The 20,899-nt window shown below is 40.5% G+C and overlaps 2 protein-coding genes across 18 annotated transcripts in view; one reads left to right on the top strand and one right to left on the bottom strand.

Annotated features, from left to right (window-relative positions):
• The window catches only part of BEND6 (BEN domain containing 6), a 51,166-nt gene extending 34,215 nt beyond the window's left edge, over window positions 1-16,951 (bottom strand). Inside the window, exon 1 of one of the 3 annotated variants that reach the window (XM_044253438.1) lies at window positions 16,933-16,951. The gene's annotated coding sequence lies outside the window, so the exon portion shown is untranslated. Of the gene's footprint in view, window positions 1-16,061; window positions 16,277-16,932 lie in introns of those variants that run through there. The other 2 variants (XM_044253429.1, XM_044253447.1) reach the window with 2 other exon arrangements.
• Window positions 16,889-20,899, top strand: part of DST (dystonin) — a 471,247-nt gene continuing 467,236 nt past the window's right edge. For 9 of the 15 annotated variants that reach the window (XM_044253186.1, XM_044253415.1, XM_044253257.1 and 6 more), the window contains exons 1-2: window positions 16,889-17,114; window positions 17,696-17,757. In XM_044253186.1, the coding sequence (XP_044109121.1) occupies window positions 16,934-17,114; window positions 17,696-17,757 (243 nt within the window). In that variant the 5' untranslated portion in view covers window positions 16,889-16,933. The remainder of the gene's footprint in view (window positions 17,115-17,695; window positions 17,758-20,899) is intronic. The other 6 variants (XM_044253329.1, XM_044253339.1, XM_044253322.1 and 3 more) reach the window with 3 other exon arrangements.

The following is a 20,899-nucleotide window of genomic DNA, read 5'->3' as shown; positions in this document are numbered from 1 at the left end:
CTCTGCTCAGCAGGGAGCCTGCTTCCTCCTCTCTCTCTCTGCCCGCCTCTCTGCATTCTATAGATAAAAACTCCACTCTTAGCCAATATCATTAATCCATCTACCCAGAGCAAGGTCAACAAACATTTTTCTGTTTTTTTTTTCTTTAAAAAAGTTATTTATTTATTTATTTATTTGACAGACAGAGATCACAAGTAGGCAGAGAGGCAGGCAGAGAGAGAGGAAGGAAAGCAGGCTCCCTGCTGAGCAGAGAGCCCGATTTGGGGCTCGATGCGGGGCTCTATCCCAGGATGTTGGGATCATTACCTGAGCCGAAAGCAGAGGCTTTAATCCACTGAGCCATCCAGGCACCCCAACAAACATTTTTCTATAAAGGGTCACATGGTAAACATTTTAGGCTTTGTAGGTCAAGAGGCAAAATTGAGGCTATTATGTAATTCTTATATAGCAAAAAAGAAAAGTTTTCACAAAATTTTATTCATAAAATTGCAAATATACTATTAATAATCGAATACAAGTTTTTGTAAGACAGTTCTGTTCATGAGAATAGAATTTTTAAAAATCTTGTTTAATTGGAGTTCAAAGTTTTCTCCACCATCAAAATACATTTCCCAAGTATTCATTTGTTAATGCTGACCTGCAATGAGATTTTTTTTTTAAATTTCTTTTCGGCGTAACAGTATTCTGCAATGAGATTTTATGTATTCCATATTTGAAAATGTCTTTTACACCAATAGGCATTGCCATATACTGATCTTAATCCATGAGTTTATAATTTTCTTAACTGAGATAAAATTCACAAAACATAAAATTCACCATTTTAATAATTTTAAGTATATGTTCACTGGTTTTTTAGTACATTCACAATATTACACAATCATCACCAAGGAAGTTCATAACTCCCAGTATAAGTTAATAATTTTAATTGAGGATATTCATCTTTCAGTAGACTTTTACAGAATTCTATTAAATTCATTTGGTATTTACCTTTTTAGTGTACTATTCTATTGCAGCAATTAATTATTTCCAATTAAAGGTTAGGAAGAAGTTCCTCATTGCACAGTTAAATGTATTTTTTAAAAGATTTATTTATTTATTTTAGATAGAGAAAGAGAGAGAGGGATTTGGGGGGCAGAGGGAGAAAATCTTCAAACAGACTCCTCACTAAGTATAGAGTGCAGGAGGATGATGGGCTCAACCTCATGACCCATGAAATCATGACCTGAGGTGAAACCAAGAGTGGGATGCTTAACTGACTGAGCCATCAAGGTGCCCCTTAAATGTATTTTGAAATAGATAAATTTTCTTTGTACTTACATTGAAGTCTGAAACACAATACTAGAACTGTAGTTTGAACTGGAAAAATACATATAGTGCAAATTTGAGTGGAGATGAACATCTCCATTCTTTTTTTTTTTTTTAAGAACATATCAATTCTTTTTTTTTTTTTAAAGATTTTATTTATTTATTTGACAGAGAGAAATCACAAGTAGATGGAGAGGCAGGCAGAGAGAGAGAGAGGGAAGCAGGCTCCCTGCTGAGCAGAGAGGCCGATGCAGGACTCGATCCCAGAACCCTGAGATCATGACCTGAGCCGAAGGCAGCGGCTTAACCCACTGAGCCACCCAGGCGCTCAAGAACATCTCAATTCTTGTTATAACTTTTGGCGTGAGGGGAAATGTATAAGGCAGACTGAGACATTACTTATGAGTGACAAGTTAAGGTTATTGAAATGACTTTACCTCAGTGTAATTTTTGCATATAAGTACTTGTGTTGTCTTGTGATTTTGTCTTGTAGATTGTTAATGAATTCATTATCAAGTCTGTTACAAAAGCTAATTTCCATTAGCCATTCTGTGTTCCAAAAGCTACTCAGCATTCCATAGGAGTGGTTGAGGACAGTTCCTAAAAATTTCAGTCTTGGCCCTGAGCTCACACACTTGCAGTGAAACTTCACCACCACTAAGTTATGGAAATGCTGTATAGCAGGGCAAGGCAGAATACTCAACCTCTATTCCTGAAAAAATTCATGGAATTTATGATGGTCAAGTCCACAAGAAGGAAGATCACCATTGGCACTATTGGTTTGGTGAGGATAATATTTTCAGAAATTGAAAGGTGATCTTAAAATGTATATGGAAATGCAAGACATCAACAATGGCCAAAACAATCTTGAAAAAAAGAAGGAATTTTTAATAGTCACATTTCCCAATTTTAAATTTTAGTACAAAGCTACAGTAAGCAAAACTGTGTGGTACTGGCATAAAGATAGACATCTAAATCATTAGAATAGAATCGAGAGTCCAGAAATAAACCTTTACATTTATGATCAATTGATTTTTTACAAGGTTGCAAAGACAAGTAAGTGAGGAAAGAAAAGTCTTTGCAACAAATGGTGCTGGAACAACTGAATATTCATATGCAAAAGAACAAAACCTACTTCACACTATATGCCCAAATTATTTCAAAATTTACATTTAGATCATAGACCCAAATGTAAGAACTAAAACTATAAACTCTTAGCAGCAAACATAGGAGTAAATTTTATAATCTTCGGTTAGACAATGATTTTATAAATATGACAATGAAAGTGTTCACAAATGAGACCATCAAGAAAATAAAAAAGGTAACCCACATTATGGAAGAAAACATTTGAAAATACATCTCATAAGAGGCTTGTATAGAGTATATATAAAGAACTCTTACAATGCAATAATAAAAGAAACCCCGTTTTTTAAATGGGTGAAAGATTTAAACAGGCATTATTTCAAAGAAGATACACAGATAGCCAATAATCACATGACAAGATGTCATTAATCATTACAGAAATGTTCATAAAAAGTATGATGAGATGTTACTTCATACCCACCAAGATGGCTATAATAAAAAAAAAGAAAATAACAAGTGTTGGTAAAGATGCTGGGACATTGGAGCACTTTATACATTGCTGGTGGGATTGTAAAATGGTACGGGCATTTTGAAAAACAGTCTGGCAGTTTCCCAAAAAATTAAACATTAAATCATCCTGGAACACATCAATTCTACTCCTAAGCATATACCCAAGAGAAATGAAAACATATATCCCTGCAAAAACTTACATGCAAATATATGTAGCTATATTATTCATAGTAGCTAAAAAGTAGAAAAACCCAAATATCTATCAACTCATGAAGAATAAATAAAATGTAGCATCTTTAGAGTGAAATATTATTCAGCGATGAGAAATAAAGTTCTGATACATGCTACAACACGTATGAGCCTTGGAAACATGCTAAGTGAAAGACACCAGTCACAAAAGATCACACATTATGTGGTTCCATTTATATGAAATGTCAAGAATAACAGCAGATAATTTATAGACACAGAAACTAGATTGGGTAAAAGATTTTGGGGGTGGGGGTGGGGAGGAGGTATGATTGCTAATGCATATAAGAATGTCCTTTAATTTAGAGAGAACAAAGATGTTTCTTAAAAAATGGATTGTGGTAGGGGCGCCTAGGTGGCTTGGTCGTTAAGTGGCTGCCTTCAGCTCAGGTCATGATCCCAGGGTTCCGTGATGGAGCCCCGAATGGGGCTCCCTGCTCAGCGGGAAACCTGCTTCTCCCTCTCCCACTCCCCCTGCTTGTGTTCCCTCTCTTGCTGTGTCTCTCTCTGTCAAATAAATAAAATCTTTAAAAAAGATTAGATTGTGGTGATGGTTGCATAACTCTGTGAAAATGCAAAAGGAATATTGAATTGTACTCTTCCAATGGGTGAATTGCATGGTATGTGCATAACAATTCAATAAAACTTTTTTTTTTAAAGATTTTATTTTTTTATTTGACAGAGAGAGACCACAAGTAGGCAGAGAGGCAGGCAGAGAGAGAGAGAGGAGGAAGCAGGCTCCCTGCGAGCAGAGAGCCCGATGTGGGACTCGATCCCAGGACCCTGAGATCATGACCTGAGCCGAAGGCAGCGGCTTAACCCACTGAGCCACCCAGGCACCCCTCAATAAAACTATTTTAAAAAGATGTAGTAAGTTCAAATGTTTTCTGCAATGTACCTGCTGATAAATAACAACATGAATAACAGTAGGCTTTAAACACCTTTTATTTTTACAAGTTTTGTAAATTTGTCTGACTAAACCCTTTCCTGCTCCACACACATTTTTACCACCATCAGCTGTAACACATCTTAGTAGATTCCACTTCAGGTTGTACTCAATCATTGTTTTCTCAACTTCTTTGAAAATATTCTCTCCTACAGTTGCTTCACAGAGACTGCTTATAGAGGTTAATTTGTCAGTCCCTCTAAACTCAGCAATTACTCCCAAATAAACAAGAATAACTGAGCAGTATCAGTAGCATCTGTTGACTCATCAAGCACCAAGAAAAACTCAGTCATTTGCCTTGTTTTTAAATTGATTATTATTTTGTTCCTGATTTTCTCAGTTCTTTGAGCAACTGTTTTTGCTGAAAGTCTAATGATCTAAGTAAGTTTATTATTTTTTTTCCCGGGTACATGTCTTTAGCTACTGCAATCAAGCATGATTTAATCAACTCACTATCTGTTAATGGTTTTCCTTGCATGTTAACAAATGAACCACTCAGAAACTTATTTTGTATGCATACTCAGTTTCATTTCATTTCGTTTTGCTTTGTTTTGTTCATTTGTTTAGTAAGCTCTGCGCCCACTGTGGGGCCTGAATTCATGTCCCCAAGACCAAGAGTTGCATGCTTCACTGACTGAGCCAACCAGGCACTCCTATTTCTAATTTTTGGGAAGAAATTCTACTGGGATAAGATATTTCATTTTGCATTTTCTATTTTTTTCTGACAGTTGCTGTCCTGTGTTTTGGAAATATTGTGATGAGTGCTTAGTTTGGTAATATTGACACATATTATGTTCTTTTAACATGCCTATAGTGTCACTGGATCATAAACACAATGCTTTGGTAACACCTAATGTGATAACAAAATAAGCCACATTCTACTCTGCTTTAAAAGCATGAAATATGGTTTTCTCTTTTTTGTTTTTTGACAAGACTGGCATGTACTAGTAATGAAAAAATATATAAAATGCCACAGTGTGACAATATGCATGACACTGAAACACCGTGAAGTTATTGTAACCACATTACGGTGATTTGTGGGGTATTGAGCAGTGGTACCAAGTGATGAGATTGCTTCATATGGTTTCTGTCACAACTACTCAACTCTGCCCTCATAGCATGAAAGCAGCCATAACAATATGTAAAAACGTAAGTGTGGTTATGTTCCAATAAAACTATTTAACGGACACTGAAAGTTTAATTTTATATAATTTTCATATATCATGGTATGTTGTTCTTATATTGATTTTTTTGGACAATTTAAAATGCAAAGAACATTCTTAGCTTGCAGGCTGTATAAAAGAACAGGTAGCAGGCAGATGAGCAGTACTTCGCTGAATCCCATGGTAGCTCAGTTATCATACTTAAATGGAGTTTAAACTGTATCATCTGCTTTCTTTTCTTTCACCTTAATTTCTTTTCCTGCGGAGCAAGCCAGGTGCTTTATTTATTTATTTTTAATAAGTAATAAATATTTTTTAAAATTTTATTTGTTTGACACAGAGAGAGAGAGAGAGATCACAAGTAGGCAAAGAGGCAGGCAGAGAGAGGGGGTGGGAAGCAGACTCCCTGCTGAGCAGAGAGCCTAATGCGGGACTCAATCCCAGGATCCTGAGATCATGACTTGAGCCGAAGGCAGAGGCTTAACCCACTGAACCCCTCAGGCACGCAAGCTAGGCACTTCAAATTCTTTCTCCTCAGTGCCTTACCTCACTGTACATTACTACAATAAACTAAGAACAGAAATTGAGAGATATAATATATAGCAGGTAAGATTCTACATCAAATTGTTACTATTTGATAAAATCAAATTTTGCCAGATTTAACTGATAGGAACCTGTCAAGTATCATTTAGTGATGGTGACAGATGCCAGACTCCTAGGTCACTGGGGATGACGATAACCCCAGGGTGGAGGGAAGGGGAATAGGGATTTACTGTTTAATGGTTACAGAGTTTCAGTTTTGCAAGATGAAAACGGTTCAGGACGTGGATGATGGTGATGGTCACAGGACAATGTGAATATACTTAATGCCTCTGAATTATCCACCTTAAAACGGTTAAGATAGTAAATTTTATGTTATTTGTCTTTATCACAATAAGAAAACTAGAGAAAATTAGTTTATAAAAATGTTGTTTTTGTAATATCCCTACCTATACTAAAATCTTCTACCACAACTAGGCTGGTAATTACCACTAATAGGATTTAATTATTGAGCACATCTCAAGATCTTCAAAAACACGCAATTCTTTCAAGACTAACCAGCAGGAACATATAGAACCTTTTTTAGAATGACTACTTTCCAGTAGACTTCAGACCCATATTTTGTTACAACATCCACAAACAGATGGTTCAATGTTTATATTACCTGCCAATTAACAAATTCATAAAGGATATTGTGAATTTGGTAATGTTTAAACACTCCTCTTAGTTTCTAATAGTAGAAAATTCACCAGGTAGTTATCTTCCCCTTTTTATTTTTTGCTAGCAGAAAGCATTTCATTAATTCCCTAGATAGTACTTGTAGGATGTGAAATTAAACATGAACACAGCCATGAGAACATCCATGATATGTGGTTGGTTGGATAATATAAGTCAGCGGTTTTCAACCATTTCTGGCAATTCACAGTAAGAAATACAGTTTGTATTTTGATCGAGGAAACACACACACAAAACTAACCCAAAACTTCATGAAACATTCTTACCCTTACTACATGTGATGCACTCTCTCAGTTTCTCTGTTGCTCCTGACCTGGCAAGAGAGTCAGGTGCTAAATGACCCAGCTTTTGTCTTATCTGCAGTTAGACAGGGTGACTGGCTTACTTCCATCTTGATAAATTCAGGAAGAAGACTTCTATAGCAGAGGGGTATTAGCACAGAAAGCAGAGGCTGGGAATGGTGGAAGACAATCTTTACCTACTCCACAATGTCATTTATCCTCACCAACTGTCTATAAAAATGCTGTAGTCATGTGTGGAATTGTCTGAAAGCTTGCTCAAGAAAGTATATGCAAAACTGAAAGAGACTCTGGTCAAGTTTCCCTGTGGTTCTAGGACCTCCAAAATCTTCCCTAAAAAATATTAGTTTTTATGAGTAGTTTTTCCTTGGCTGTTTTTCTGCTACTACCTTCCCTGTACCCCCACCAAACCTTGGTATTTATGTGACTTTTCCCCATTTATCAGAAACACAGATGCCAACTTAAGCATAAAGGAAAGTAATAATCAATTAAAAGTTCTATTTTAGAATAACTGTAAGTCATGTAAATCATCTTCCATTTCACATTTTTTTAAATTAATGCAGAAGTCTATTCATCTTGAAAGTTGAGGGCAAGATGAGATCATTAGCTTTTTGCTTTAAGTAATCATATTCTAGAACATTAAATTTTATACCAATTTCTAAAATTCACAAAATGTAATAGTTCTGATGCAAGAATCAATGTCTATGCATGAAAATCAGGAGTGATTCAACTTTCAAATGTTAATTTATCAGGTCAATTATAACATGAAAAGGAGAAACCAATATTTCTCTTTTGAAATCTTTGCCCCATTATACCCTACATTAATATCATATATTAATGAAATAGTTGGTTACCATTTAGATAGTTTCTATTATTTTTGTACTTTCATACTCTCAAAAGTTGAGTTCAAAACATAATTAATGTGCTGAGTCATATTTCAGATAATTTACTTAATAAATCACCTTAAGTGGTTTGCCCCCTCATCTACTACCAATAATGTTCTCACTCTAATGTTCTTTCATACCATGTTAAAGCACCATTCAAATAAAAAAAAAGCAATGATTAACTACATTTCACATTTTTAAAATTATTTTCTTACCTCCTATATATAGGTATTTAGAAAAACACATTCATGTATCTTTGTGAGCGACATTTTTCTTCGATAAGTTCATAGAATAATGCAGATGGAAGGAAATGTAAGGGGCATCTCCTGTTACCTGTATTGCCAAACTGGGTGTGGGTAGCCGTAGGGCATGTAAGGACCAGGAAACTAGTTAGGAGAAAATGCAGGTATTGACCGAAGAAGGAAGTCCAAGGAAATGGAATGGATCTACTTAATTCAGGTGAAGTCTAGAAAGCTACCTAAAGGCAAGGAAGGATAGATGAGTAGAACGAGTTCAAAGTGTGGAAGCCAAACTCAAGGTTCAGGAGTGTCAAAAACCGAGAGGAGCAGGGGCCTCAGAGGTGGTGGCATTTGGGGACAATGTTGTGAAGTCATGATTCCATAGTAGAGAAATTGCTCAAACAGCCAAGGGGAGGCAGAATCCCAGGCAGATGTACCTCCTGTTCACACAAAGAGGGGGTAGACTAAACTTGTCCTCCTACCAAAGGATTGAAAGCTTAGTGAAATACCTTTTTTTGTTTGTTTGTTTTTTCACTATGTTGGTCACTGGAGAGAGTCTTCCAGTCTGAATCTTTGGTGAGTATATTAGATGACAAAGCAGGGCTACATAAGTGGTTACAAACACAGGACCTAGAATCAATCAAACTGGCTGGATCCCTAACCATAAATCTAATACTTACTATCCACATAACATTTCTGTGCCTGTTTCCCCATTTGTGAATAATAACAGTACACCATCATGAGTTGATATCGTTGCATATTCATTATTTTATTTACTTAGGTTATTTAGTTTATTAATAGTAGTATTTTTATTAGTAACTGAAGGAAAAAGACCCAGATCCCCCTCATACAAGCTTAGATCAAACATGTAGTGTGTGTGGGGGATTGTTTACAAGACGCAGTGGTGGGAGAGGCGTCAAGAAACATAGCTAATTAATCTGGACGCCTATGATGCTATATCAGAAAACCACGGTCAGTCTTACTTAAAAAAAAATAAAGACAAATTATTAGGTCTATCCTTTTTATTTTATTTATTTATTTTTTTTTAAAGTAGGCTCATACCAACATGGAGCTTGAACTTAAGACCCTGAGAACTTGAGTTGTATGCTCGCCTGACTGAGCCAGCCAGATGCCCCAAGAACTATCCTTTTTAGGAAGGACAATCAGATGGTCTCTGATAGAGGCCTTTTTCCAAAGTGATACTTTGCTTAGTTCCCCAAGCTTGTATAGCTTCTTGGAGGTGCTGAGTTGAATTTACTCAAATGATAGTGATGGGGCAATGAAATAATAACAGATCTATAATTTTTCAACAAAAGAAGTCTTGCTACATTGAAGGATAAAGTGGTCTAGGCAAATCCTTTACCGGCTAAAGGGGAGGAGCAGATTCCTTCCTATACTTGCTTCCTTTCATCCTCTCCCTTTCTCTCTTTTGTTCTTAATAACTCTTTAAGAACCTGATGAAAAGTATGGCCCATGTTCTCCAATAGAGACCCACATTTTTATATATAAAATAATGTTGGGAAACAGCTGATACACTGCTGGAATGTCTGGTTGGCCCTCATTCATCTGGTTTAGGTTAGTCTAAGAACAGACCAGAGAGAGATAGGGTAGGTGCCCAGCAAACCTAACTGGGAGGATTTTCTTTAGAGGTGAGGCTACAGTGGACAGGGGGCCAGCGTAAATGAAAAGCATGCAACAGAAACTATGGTTTTCTAAGTGCTGGAGAGTCGTGAAGGCATTTGCCATCTTGTGGGAAATTCTGTATCTCTAGGCCTCAAGGTCCTTATCTATAACGTGATGAGCAGTACCTACCCAAGGTTGCTGTGAGGATTAAATGAGTGAATGTAGGTAAAAACATTTAGCAGAAACTGAGCAGAGAGTAGGTATTCAGCATGTGTTAGCTACTACTAAAACAACTTGGTGGTCCACCCCAGGATAACCATTCAGTAATGAGGAAGCCCAGGACAAGCTGTCCCATGCTGCTTGAGGGAGAGAGAGAGGTGAATAAGATTGTACCAGCCAACTCTCAGGGTGTTGCTGGTGGTGCCCCTTAATCTACACACTAAGACCCAGACTTCAATAGCTCACACACGGCAGACCGCCAGGGGTCTGGTACACTAATGGCAGTCTTACCAGTGTCTTCTTAAGGTGGATTCCTGAATTTCGAATGGCAGCAGAATGAAATTGTGCAAAGAATGGTGCTCACTAGAGCCAGAGGGGCCTGAGCCACTCAGTATGGCATCAGTTCAAAATCTGTTTCTGTGTGGATCATGTGAATATTGTGCCACGAAATCCGTCACAGCCTAGAGGGTCAGAAGGGAACTTGGAGGAAATAGAACCACCCCAACTGAGAGATCAGAACACCCCTGAAAACTGGGCTTGCCCACTGGAATGAGAAAGTCCCAAGATGAAATAACAAGCCTTATGATGTGGTAGAATGGGATCATAGTGATAAGACACTGAGGCCTAGTGTTCTGAAAATGTGACAGTGGGGGGAGTCGAGGTTCATAAGTATGGCAAGTGTGGGAAGCGAGAGATACGGGTGGCTGGAGCTGAGCACTTGGTATGGACAGGCGGTTTTCCATACTAAATAAAGGAATTATCTTGGTGGGATCAAAGGCCCCATTTACCAAGTCTCCATAGAAGGATGAATGGTGAAAAGCTTCATAGACTGTGGCTTGAGGCAGGATTTAGGAAGAGTAATTGCTACACTCGCCAGGATGTCTAGGTAGCTATTAAATGTTGCTGTCTTTTCATTAACACAATTTGGCAATGTATTAACACAATGACAATGTAACTATAAACCTCCTACCTTAATTTTTTTCTTTTTTCACTTGAAAATGTATAAATGCTTAAAGCCCTTATGGTGGAAATGGAAGGCAGTAACCTCAGATTTCAAACTTGCTTTGTAAATTGCCCCTACTTAGAAATGGTGGAAATATTTTACACTATCTGAATAATAATGAACAATGCTGCTTAGTGATTTATAACCCTAAGAGCTTTATAATTTGATTTATGAACAGCTCTCAAATTTTCCATTGGCAGTTCATACAACTATGAGTAAATTTTCTGGCCAAATGACTCAGTATTTTGCTGCATGACTAATCCCACACTCAATGTTAGAAACTACATAAATGAATTCTATTTGCTAGTGGATAATAAATGATTACTTTCCAAAAACTGTCTGCAAAGCATTATAGGGTAGATGAATTCAATTACAGACATTTTTTAAAAAAACTCTCAGACTCAGTAGACTTTTTTGAGAAGCCTATAATGTTCGCAGAAAAGAACATCCCCCCCGCACTCCGACAACATTATTCTGGATTCTACAACAAATAAGACAACAAATTCTAATTAGTCTCTAAAACTTCTAAAATGTTAGAAGAACAATTAGAAATGATTCACTTGAGATGTTTTCTCTTACAATGATGCTTCCAAATTATTTTAAAAGTTTTTAATGTGGTAAAATGAATATAAATTCTTTTCCTAGGAAAGATTTGCTGAAAGTAATATTTGCAAATAATAATTACTTTTCCTTCAAGAAACCAAATTTTCAAAAGACAATAGCAATCCATCCACATGATGGCTCCACTAATTTTGGTGGCTGGAAATTGCCTCCATCATTACATTAGATGTCATAGGAGCTGATGATGCAGCTCCTTTACCTTTCACTACAAGAACATGTGCTTTGTTGGCACAGGTCTTGGTCTCAGATTATGGCGAAAAACGATTTGGGAATAAATAGGTCATGCAACACATTTCCTTGGATGCCTCTCAATTTTTCTTTTATGCCATTTATGTTCTGAGAGTAAAAAACTTTACCTAGGAACAAGTAGATTATCAGTCCAAACTCAGTATGATTTATTTCTAAAAATTTGTTGCTGGAGCCATTCTTATCTAAACCTTTTGTTTTCAAGGGGGTAATATTTCAATGTAATATCATTGTGTGATTACCATTCAGGTAATATGCTCACTTTCATTTAGGTTTGTAATAAAATGTTACAGATAATCTGGGCTACATTCCAAGGTATCCCTTATCTTTCCCTAAAAATCATACTCCTAGTCTGGTGGTTTGTAGCCAGAGTTAGTGGGGAGGAGACCATGGTCAGGGAACCTTCCTAACTAGTCAGGGTCTGTGTTAACTGAAGAGTCAAAGCAGCCAGAGAGCAGAAAGAACCCATCTGGGGGACTGCAGATATATTAAAACAACAGCTACACCCTAAGAAGAATGCCCTCCTCTCCTTTCTCTTTAACTCTTAATTTCTCTACCACTGCTGGTTCCATCTCTCAAGTTCCCTGTAAACTTAGTTAAGTACCCCATCCTGATAAAAAACAAAACAAAACAAACAAACAAACAAACAAACAAAAACATTACTCAGGTTTTAATCACAATTCTACTCATCCCTTTTAGATAAATTATCTTTTAGAGTTAGAATTTTACAGTCAACTTTCTCCAAAGACTGTGGACAGAGGCTCTCCTGTTTTCACCTCCTACTCCTTCAACCCGTTAATGTCTGGTTTTAGCCTCTCCCACTAGGATGAATCAGTTCTCTGGAAGATTTCCAGAGGTCTCCTAGTCACCAGTTCTCAGTCCTCACACGCCTTAACCTCCCATTTGTGCTGCTTTTCTAGAAAACCACTAAATGGGAACATTTCCTATTTGGGCTTCCATAGACTTGCCTTCTGCTGTCCTTCTCCAGTCCACAAATGGAAGTCATCTCCAAAGTCTGATTCTAATTCTTTCTATAATTTCTCTCCCTAGTCATTTTGTCTATATCTGTGACCTCAACTATAATTCATGTTGATGACTCCCAGTCTGTCTCTGGTTCTGACCTCTCCACCCACATTTCCATGCGTTTGCTGGATAATTTCATATGGATATCCTTCTGACAACTCTATTTTGACTGGTGTAAGACTCAGTTTGTCATCTTTTCCTCCAGAACTGCCCTTCCACCCTAGCTCAAAGCTTGAGTCATCTTCATTTCTTCCCTTTTTCTCAGTTGGTCTCTACACAGATTAGGGTGGAACCTTCTTTTCTTTCTGACCCATAAATTAGGAATTTGTGCTGCAACTGATTATCTCTAGGGAAATACTGCAGAGCTTCTTTCTTTTTCTTTTTTATTAACATATAATGTACTATTTGCCCCAGGGGTACCGCTGTGAATCATCAGGTTTACAGGTTTCAAAGCACTCAACATAGCACATACCCTCCCCAATGTTCATAACCCAGCCACCCAACCCAATCCCCCTACCCCCCAGCTTCTTTCTTTTTATTAAAGCCCCTTACTCATCTTACTTTGGCAGGTGAATAACTCCGTGATGGGAGAAATCAGAGAGCACCTTCCAGCCACTAGGAGGCTGGGCTGATGTATGAAAGGTCCCCTTCTAATGTAGGGTCCTGTCTCTTGCTCAGTCAAGCTGCAAGCCTCATGGGTGGGACAGTCTCAGGCTCTTTTTGGTTTCTGGTCTCCAGATAAGAAGTAGTATCCTGGTGCCATAGTGTTGGGAAGGCCTGTAGTTTTTCAGATGTGACTGGTTGGGGATGCAGAGTTAAGGGAAAAGGAATAAGATGTCCCATTTTGGCCTTGAATCTAAGCCATGTTCTTTAATCTGAATTTACCCTGAATAAAGTTAATATTTTAATTTCCTTTTGGTTCTTCATGTGTATTCTTAATTTGCTTGAGAAGCCAAAGGGAAGAAGGGCTGCATGAGGGATCATCCACTACATACCTGATACCAAGCACTCTTAATCATTTTTATCAACTCTTGTCTTCCCTTGGGTGACAGTGCTAACTCACTAGCATAAAAAGTAAAAAAATTATCTATACTTTTCCATCTTGATCGTTCATTTCTTCATACGAAACATTTGATCAAGGACCTTCCTCCCCCATGCCGACTGACAAACCTTAATTTGTGACTTTGATACAATGTCAATTATTTTTTATAATGAAAACCTAGCAGAAAGAAAATACATGAATTCCACTAAATTAAGTTCCAAAAAGGGATTGATTGACTGATTAAATATTTATTAAATTCCACAATGCATTCGCATCGCATAAACACACAGAAGCAATTAATAACATGCCATTATTTGGAGATGGAAATGATAAATTAGCAACAAATCAGAAAATGGCAATGGAACCCAAACACTAAATTCTTTCAATGATTTGGTTTCCTTATTATTAGTATCCTTGAGATAACTGATGTAAAGAACAAATACGAATGCTGTTAAAAAGAAATATCTATAATCCTCCTGCACGGCAGTTAAGGGATTTACCTGCCAAGAGAAATAAATGATGTTCTTGTGTGTACTTGAAACTTATAAATGGCTGCAACAAGACACAGGATGATAACAACTGTGCTAAAGTAATAGCTCAGAAAGCCATAATTGCTATTTAGTTGCTTTTTGTTGTTAAAAATGCAAAGTTTGGAGCAAATTGGTTACTATGCTGTGTTTGTGATCTTAGACACCTTTCAAAGATATTTAGGCCATGTTAGCTCACTTGCAAATTTTAGTCCATGGGAAGTATAAAGTGAAAGTGACATTCTTAAATTCTCTTAGTTATTTCTGCCAATGGTTGCAAAAGGTTAATTCTATTTTGTTGTTTTAAATTTTTTTACCAGGCCCCTGGGAGTCAACTCAGTAAAGAATTCTTCCCTTGCCAATGTGCCACACATTGCAGACTCTCAGGATTCTCTTTAACACTCCTGCACAATGGACAGGAATACAGTCTCTCACTGCAGTGGGCTGCGGTAGCAGGAGACCTTTGAGCAATGTGAACATGGTGCCGTGCTACCTGGCAGACCCCGAGTGCCAGGCATCTTAGGAAGCCTATCCTGACCTGTAGCACAGCTACTTCTCTGACATTCAACATTCTCACCTTATACAGCATCTGCAAGCAAGATCCTTGCATTGTCAAACCAAAACAACCGAATGTGATGCAACACGTCAACAACGTGAATGTTTATTTTGCTTTAGGAAACAACTTGTACATAAGAAAATTTCATCCATGGTTTTCCATGTTTACGAACCTGGCATTTAGGAAAGGCATTAGGCAATGCCTTTTTGAGTTTCCTTTAATGCCTACACATGGTGATATGTTCAAGGCCTTGAAAACATCAATGGGTTAAGCTTTTATGCAGAATTGTACAGTGGATTTTGTATAGTTATAAAACAGTACTGATTTGGAGATCCTACAAGCAAATACAACTTAAGTATTCTCATCTATCCTTTAAATGCTTTTCAGAATCTTACACATCATTTTTATGGCAATTCCTTCGGTGTCTTAAATATTCCAAAGTAAGAGTCCCCCTCAGGAGTTATTAGGAACTACACAAATGCAATAATGGGTTACTTTTTGCCACTATAATTGCAGTTGCCTCATGCGAGTAAATAAAACAAAATAAGCAAGAACAGCCGTCCGTCCCCGCCTCCATCCCCTCCCCGCCAGGAAAAGCCTGCATTGCCTAGGGAGCAGCATAACGCGGAACAAGTACCCAGCCGGCCAAGGCCAAAAGATGCCGCAGACTGCAGCCGCAGCGTCTTCCGGGCCAGGTGGCCGTGGCTGTCCGCAGGAAGGCACACTGCAGCGCGCCCGCCACACCTTCTGCGTTGCACTGCACCAGAGACCACCGTAAAATCTCCTGGCCATCAACAATATACTTTTTGCTGGTCATGAGGAAAGAGGAGGGGGCAGGAGGGAATGTGTGCGTTTTGAGCGTGGCCGGTCATTATTTGCTCACACTCCCTACAATACTTCTCAAAATATTTACAAGCCAATCTCCAACTTCCTTTATCTGCCCGTTCCCTCCATCTGAAATTGCCTGTCTCTTCAAACGCACTGAATGAGTCAAGGTTTGACGGTAAACGAACGCATGGATGCAGGAGGATCCGAAGGGCCCGTTTCTCGGCTGAGAAATAGCACCTAGTTGGGGGGTGTAACAGTTCACGTCTGCAGAGCGGAGCGTTCTCCCGAGGGAGTGCTCCCACTTTAAAGAGGGGCTTGGAGAGGGTGGGCCTCCCGTGCCTGGAAAACCCCAATTCCCAGGGAAGGCCCTTCCCCGTGTTCACGCTTCAGCGTGCGAGGAACCCCCCGCAAGCAATAGCTCACCCGGCTGCATCCTCCAAAGCCCCAACCTCGGGGCGGGGCGCGGGGAGGTGGGAGGTGGGGGTAGCACCGCCTGCAGGCTCCCACCAGCGCCTCACGGTTTTCCCCCTGGCTCCTTGGCGCCCCCTGTCGCCGAGCTCCCCAGCAATTCGGCCCGGGGAGGCTGGGTAGGTGGAAGCCCCGGGTGTCGGGGAGCGGAGAGGCGCCGGGTCTGTGCACCCGCGGACCGCGCGGACTGGCGGGCGACCCCGCGGGAGGGCGCTGGGCGCTCAGGCCCGGGCGCAGCCCGCGGCCGCCGCCGAAGCCGCCGCAGCCATGTCCGCGCGCCCGCGTTGCCGCAGCCCGGCCGTGATGTCATCAGGCGAGCCCCCGCCGCGGCGCCCCATTCCCGCCCCCCGCGGGCCGCCGCCGCTGCAGCCCGGGCGCCGCGTCCCCGCCCCGACCCACGTGCGCCCGGCTTCTGGGATGCCGAGGCCGGCGGCGGCCGCAAGACGATGCGCGGGACTCGGGTGGCCACAGCGGCAGTGCTGCTCCTCCCAGCCCGCCGCGTCCCTGGCGGGGCTGCGCCCGGGGGCTGCGCACGGACGGGGGCGGGGGCGCCTGGGGAGGGAGGGAAGAGACTCCCCGCCGCCAAGTCCCTGCCTCGTCGCCGTCTGCTGAGTCATGGCAAGCGCTCCCCGCAGCCCTGGATCACTCGCATAGCGCGGCTGGCGCGGGGTGCGCAGCCATTGGGCTGGTCGCGGGGCCGCGAGCGCCGGGCATGACGCGCTGAGCCGCGCTCGCCCGTGCCCGCCGCTTCGTGGTGCGCCCGGCACGGGTGCCTGTGCCGCCGCCCTCCAGCCCCGCCGCCTCGCCGCCCCCGCCTCGCCCGCACCATGATCGCCGCGGCTTTCCTCGTCTTGCTGAGACCCTACAGCATCCAATGTGCCCTCTTCCTCTTGTTGCTTCTGCTGGGCACCATCGCCACCATCGTCTTCTTTTGCTGCTGGCACCGCAGGCTCCAGAAAGGGAGGCATCCGATGAAATCGGTCTTTTCGGGTCGTTCAAGGAGCCGAGGTAAGACACGCCGCGACGAATTTCTTCGGGCTGAGAGGCACGTTTAAGCCAATTTGGAGAGTGAATTGGAGCTCGGGTCCGCGCTGCGGTCCCTACCCCCATCATCGCCGACTCCGCAAGCCTAGTACGTTTATGTGTTTAAACATCCCTTGCCCGTTTTGCCCTCACCGCCTTCCTCCGGTATCCCCGGATGGGATAGCCATGGTGATGTCCAGCCCTGGGAAGGGAGGCACGGATGCAAATTCTAAGCGTCAGTTTGCTAAGGGTAATAGGAGCGGAATCCGGGGCTGCGGCATCCTCCCTTGACCCATCCATCGCTGGAGCTTAGGGGTAAGAAAGTCAGGCATGGAGAGTTCGGGGCTCCTCAACTCTCCCAGAACTTTCCCTGAAACTTCTCGCGGAGAACTCACCTAGAGACCGGTGGCCTAGTAACCTCCCCGCCCTACAGTGTGCCCCCACCGAAATCAAGGCGTCTGGAATGTGCCTTCCTGACCCTTGTATCTCACCTAAGTCATTAGTAACTCTGCAGGTGAAGAGCAAGGAGTTAAATGAAGTCTCGTTTTCTTCTCTTTTCTCCCCAGATGCTGTTATGAGATCCCACCACTTTCGTTCTGAGGTAATTTATTTAGCGCGCACGCTCAAGGTCAGAAGAAGTTCTCTTTCCTGAGTACCAATATTAATCATATGCCTGTTAAGAAACCAATAGGGCATTGAATGGCGAGCATGCTGCCCCCAAGCCGAAAGTGACGTTTCTTTTCAAGCGGTTCCCCAGCATTAGTGCCTAGCAAACGGACGGTGTTCACGGTCAGATTTCTTGTGGAGCGGAGCCGCTGTACCAGAGGGGCAAAGACAGCCCCTAAAAAGCGCTACAGACCTTAGGAAACTTAGCCCCCGGGGTGGATCTCCGTTTCATTTACAGTCTGCACTTTGCCGGTGGAAGCTCTCTGGGTGCTGTCAGCTGGCTGTGGTGGTTCCCTTGAACTTGGATAGCCGACGACAGAGAGGAGCTTTTAGGAAGTTAGTGCAGAGCCATTTGATCCATATGCATTTCATTTTAGGCTTTCAAGCGTACCTTCATATTCACCCATAAAGCTGTTCATGTTTTATTGGGGCCATCTGAGGATTTTTGCAAAGTGATGGCTGGTGATCTGGCTTTATCCGATCGTGTGTGCTGGTCTTTGCTTTCGGAATGTGGACCATACCTCCGTGAGCAAGTGATGTGGGTGCAGTGATGAGGATGGACTACTGTGGGACTGAGCCCCGCTGAAGGTAGAACAAAACAAAAGCGCAAGCTCTCCGTGGCCCAGCGTCCCTCTATGAGTTTCCAGGCCAACCCCCACTTAGTGTGAGATAATTTTCTCTCTTTTCAGGAGAATTTCACACAGCCAGGCTGGGAGGTTATTGGTAACAATGCATGATGTGGTTTACTCATTTTAGCAAGACTTCATAGTTAGACACCCTCCATTTCCTTGGCATTTACCTGAGAAGTTATTCCACATTTTGTTTCACTAGTTAATCAGATGTTTTATTGCATCCTAGATGTTTTATTGGGCTCTGGTTGCTTGAAAGCCTTAAGTGCATTATTAGAACGTCATTATAATATTGCACAGTGAGTAATTCTACTGCATTGAGCCCTGGAGGGTGAGAACTCCGTTCCCAATTTAAGATACTTAAGAGAAAAAATTAACTAGTCAGATAATCAAGGAAGAGGTTCCGTTCCTGTCTTTACACTAACTAGTTGTGTGGTTCTGGGAAACTTTCTTAACTTCTCAGCACCTCAGTTTCCCTATCTGAAGAGTAGAACCAATACTACCCTGTGGGTAGTGGGAGGGGAGATTTATAAGTAATTATGTATAAAAAAAATACTCAGTTCATAGTAAATATTCAGTACTGAGTAGCAATCATTACATCTTGTAAAATTGAATTTAAAAATGTGGAAGAATAAAAATCTTTGCAGAATTTGAAGTCTTAATTAAGCTAATTGAAATTTATGGGAGACAACATAAACTGTGTCTATTATGAAGCAGCATTTTTGGATATCTGATTAATAGACCAACTCCTTTAGATGTGACAAAAAATAAACAATGGTCAGGGTGCAAACATAAAAATTTAGGATTTTGATTTTAAAAAGCTCCATTCACATAAGTGATAGAATCAAGATAATCCTTTTATGGATTATTATATTAGCCATTAGACATTTCAGCTAAAACACAAAAAATTGAGATAAGAGTATGTCTTGTTTAGTTATCTCTAAGTTAAGCATTTGTCCTGAACTTGCATTTGGTTAGGAAAGCTGGGAGCAGTTGGTTAATGCTTTAACTCATTTCAGAAGTTCCTAGTCCAGTTTGACGTGTTGTCTAGACTTCTCACATTTGCCCCACCCGCTAGCCTGTGAGCTCCATGAGGACATAAATCATAGTCTCTCTTGTTTAGGGCCGTATCCCAACTGCCCGGTATATAGTGGGTCCTTATGAAATACTTATTGAATGAATGAAATATTTCTCAGTGTGTGCCATTTCCTGACCAAGATTTGGTCACCAAAGAAAGTGCACATTCTCAGGACATTGCGTGGAATTCAACATTTGCTGAATCTCTTTCTAGCTTGTAAAAATTGTCCTGGAGTTTGTATTAAAAATGTAAGTCACTAATTATAACAAAATGTATTTGCTTAGAATATTTTTTCTTCAGTGTGACTCACTGACTCTGTCCGTGGAGAATGCTGAGTCTTGATTTTGGGGTTGTGGGTTTGGACCCCATCTTGGGTGTGGAGCTATTAAAAAAAAAGGAATAAAATATTTTTTTCTCAGGAAATTAAATACAATATTGGCTTAATTTGTTGATGGGCTACTTATGTTCCTTTTTGTACCAAATTTCTTTGATAAACGACTTAAAGAATGTTGTTTTATAAGTGAAAATCCTGAAACTGTGTTGTATGAAAATGTCATATTTTCTCACTGGTAAAATATTTCCATATTTTACCACAAATAAAACATCTCCCTATGAAGAAAACATTGGAAATTACTTTTTCTTCTCCCCTTTTCTCAAAATGCCATTTCTAGAAGGATTTTCTCCTAGAGAATTACCTCTGAATATTTTGGGTTTCATCATTTTAAAAAATTAGAATTTGAGCAGCATAATGGATATTCTTATTGCTTTTTAGTAGTAGCTGCTGCAAAAATATTTCTCAAAGAAATTGTTTCGATTTTTGATAAGTCATAATCATATTGGACTAAGAAGTTAGGTGCCTTTCTCATTCCAGTCTCAGTAAGTAGATAATTCACTTTCAGCATTTCCATAGTGGTCAAATGAGGAAGATGAGTTTAGGATGTGCTGACTCATTTTGGAACGTGAACGAGCTTTGGGAAAGCCCTTGAACATGTGAAGAAGTTTGTGAGGCCCATGCTGCTTTTCCTGGCAGAGAATAATGCTTCTGCTACCTACGTGCCCAGGAAGGAGTCCAACTGGACTGGAAATTTCAGGATGTTCCTTAGTCAGAGAATTACTTGTCCATGGGGAAAGACCCTGGTATCAGAACCCTCTCTGCTTTATGAAGAAAGTCACATATCTCGTCTGAGGAGCTCCAGCTTTGTTTTCTTCACTAAGTATATAATATACACATTTCTTCAACATGCAGCAGTTTCTTCCTCATGAAGCAATAACTAAATAATATCCATGTTTATGTTTTGAAACTGTAACCACCTATCAGCCCTTTTGATTTTGATACACTTGTAAATTCATCTTTACTGACTTGATAGACCTCTGAATTTTAATAATAGCATGTGAGA

Source organism: Neovison vison, chromosome 1 (assembly GCF_020171115.1).
Source record: "Neovison vison isolate M4711 chromosome 1, ASM_NN_V1, whole genome shotgun sequence".
NCBI classification, from domain to species: Eukaryota; Metazoa; Chordata; class Mammalia; order Carnivora; family Mustelidae; genus Neogale; species Neogale vison.
The sequence above is the reverse complement of the archived record's forward strand: the minus strand, read 5'-3'. Positions and strand labels throughout refer to the sequence as shown.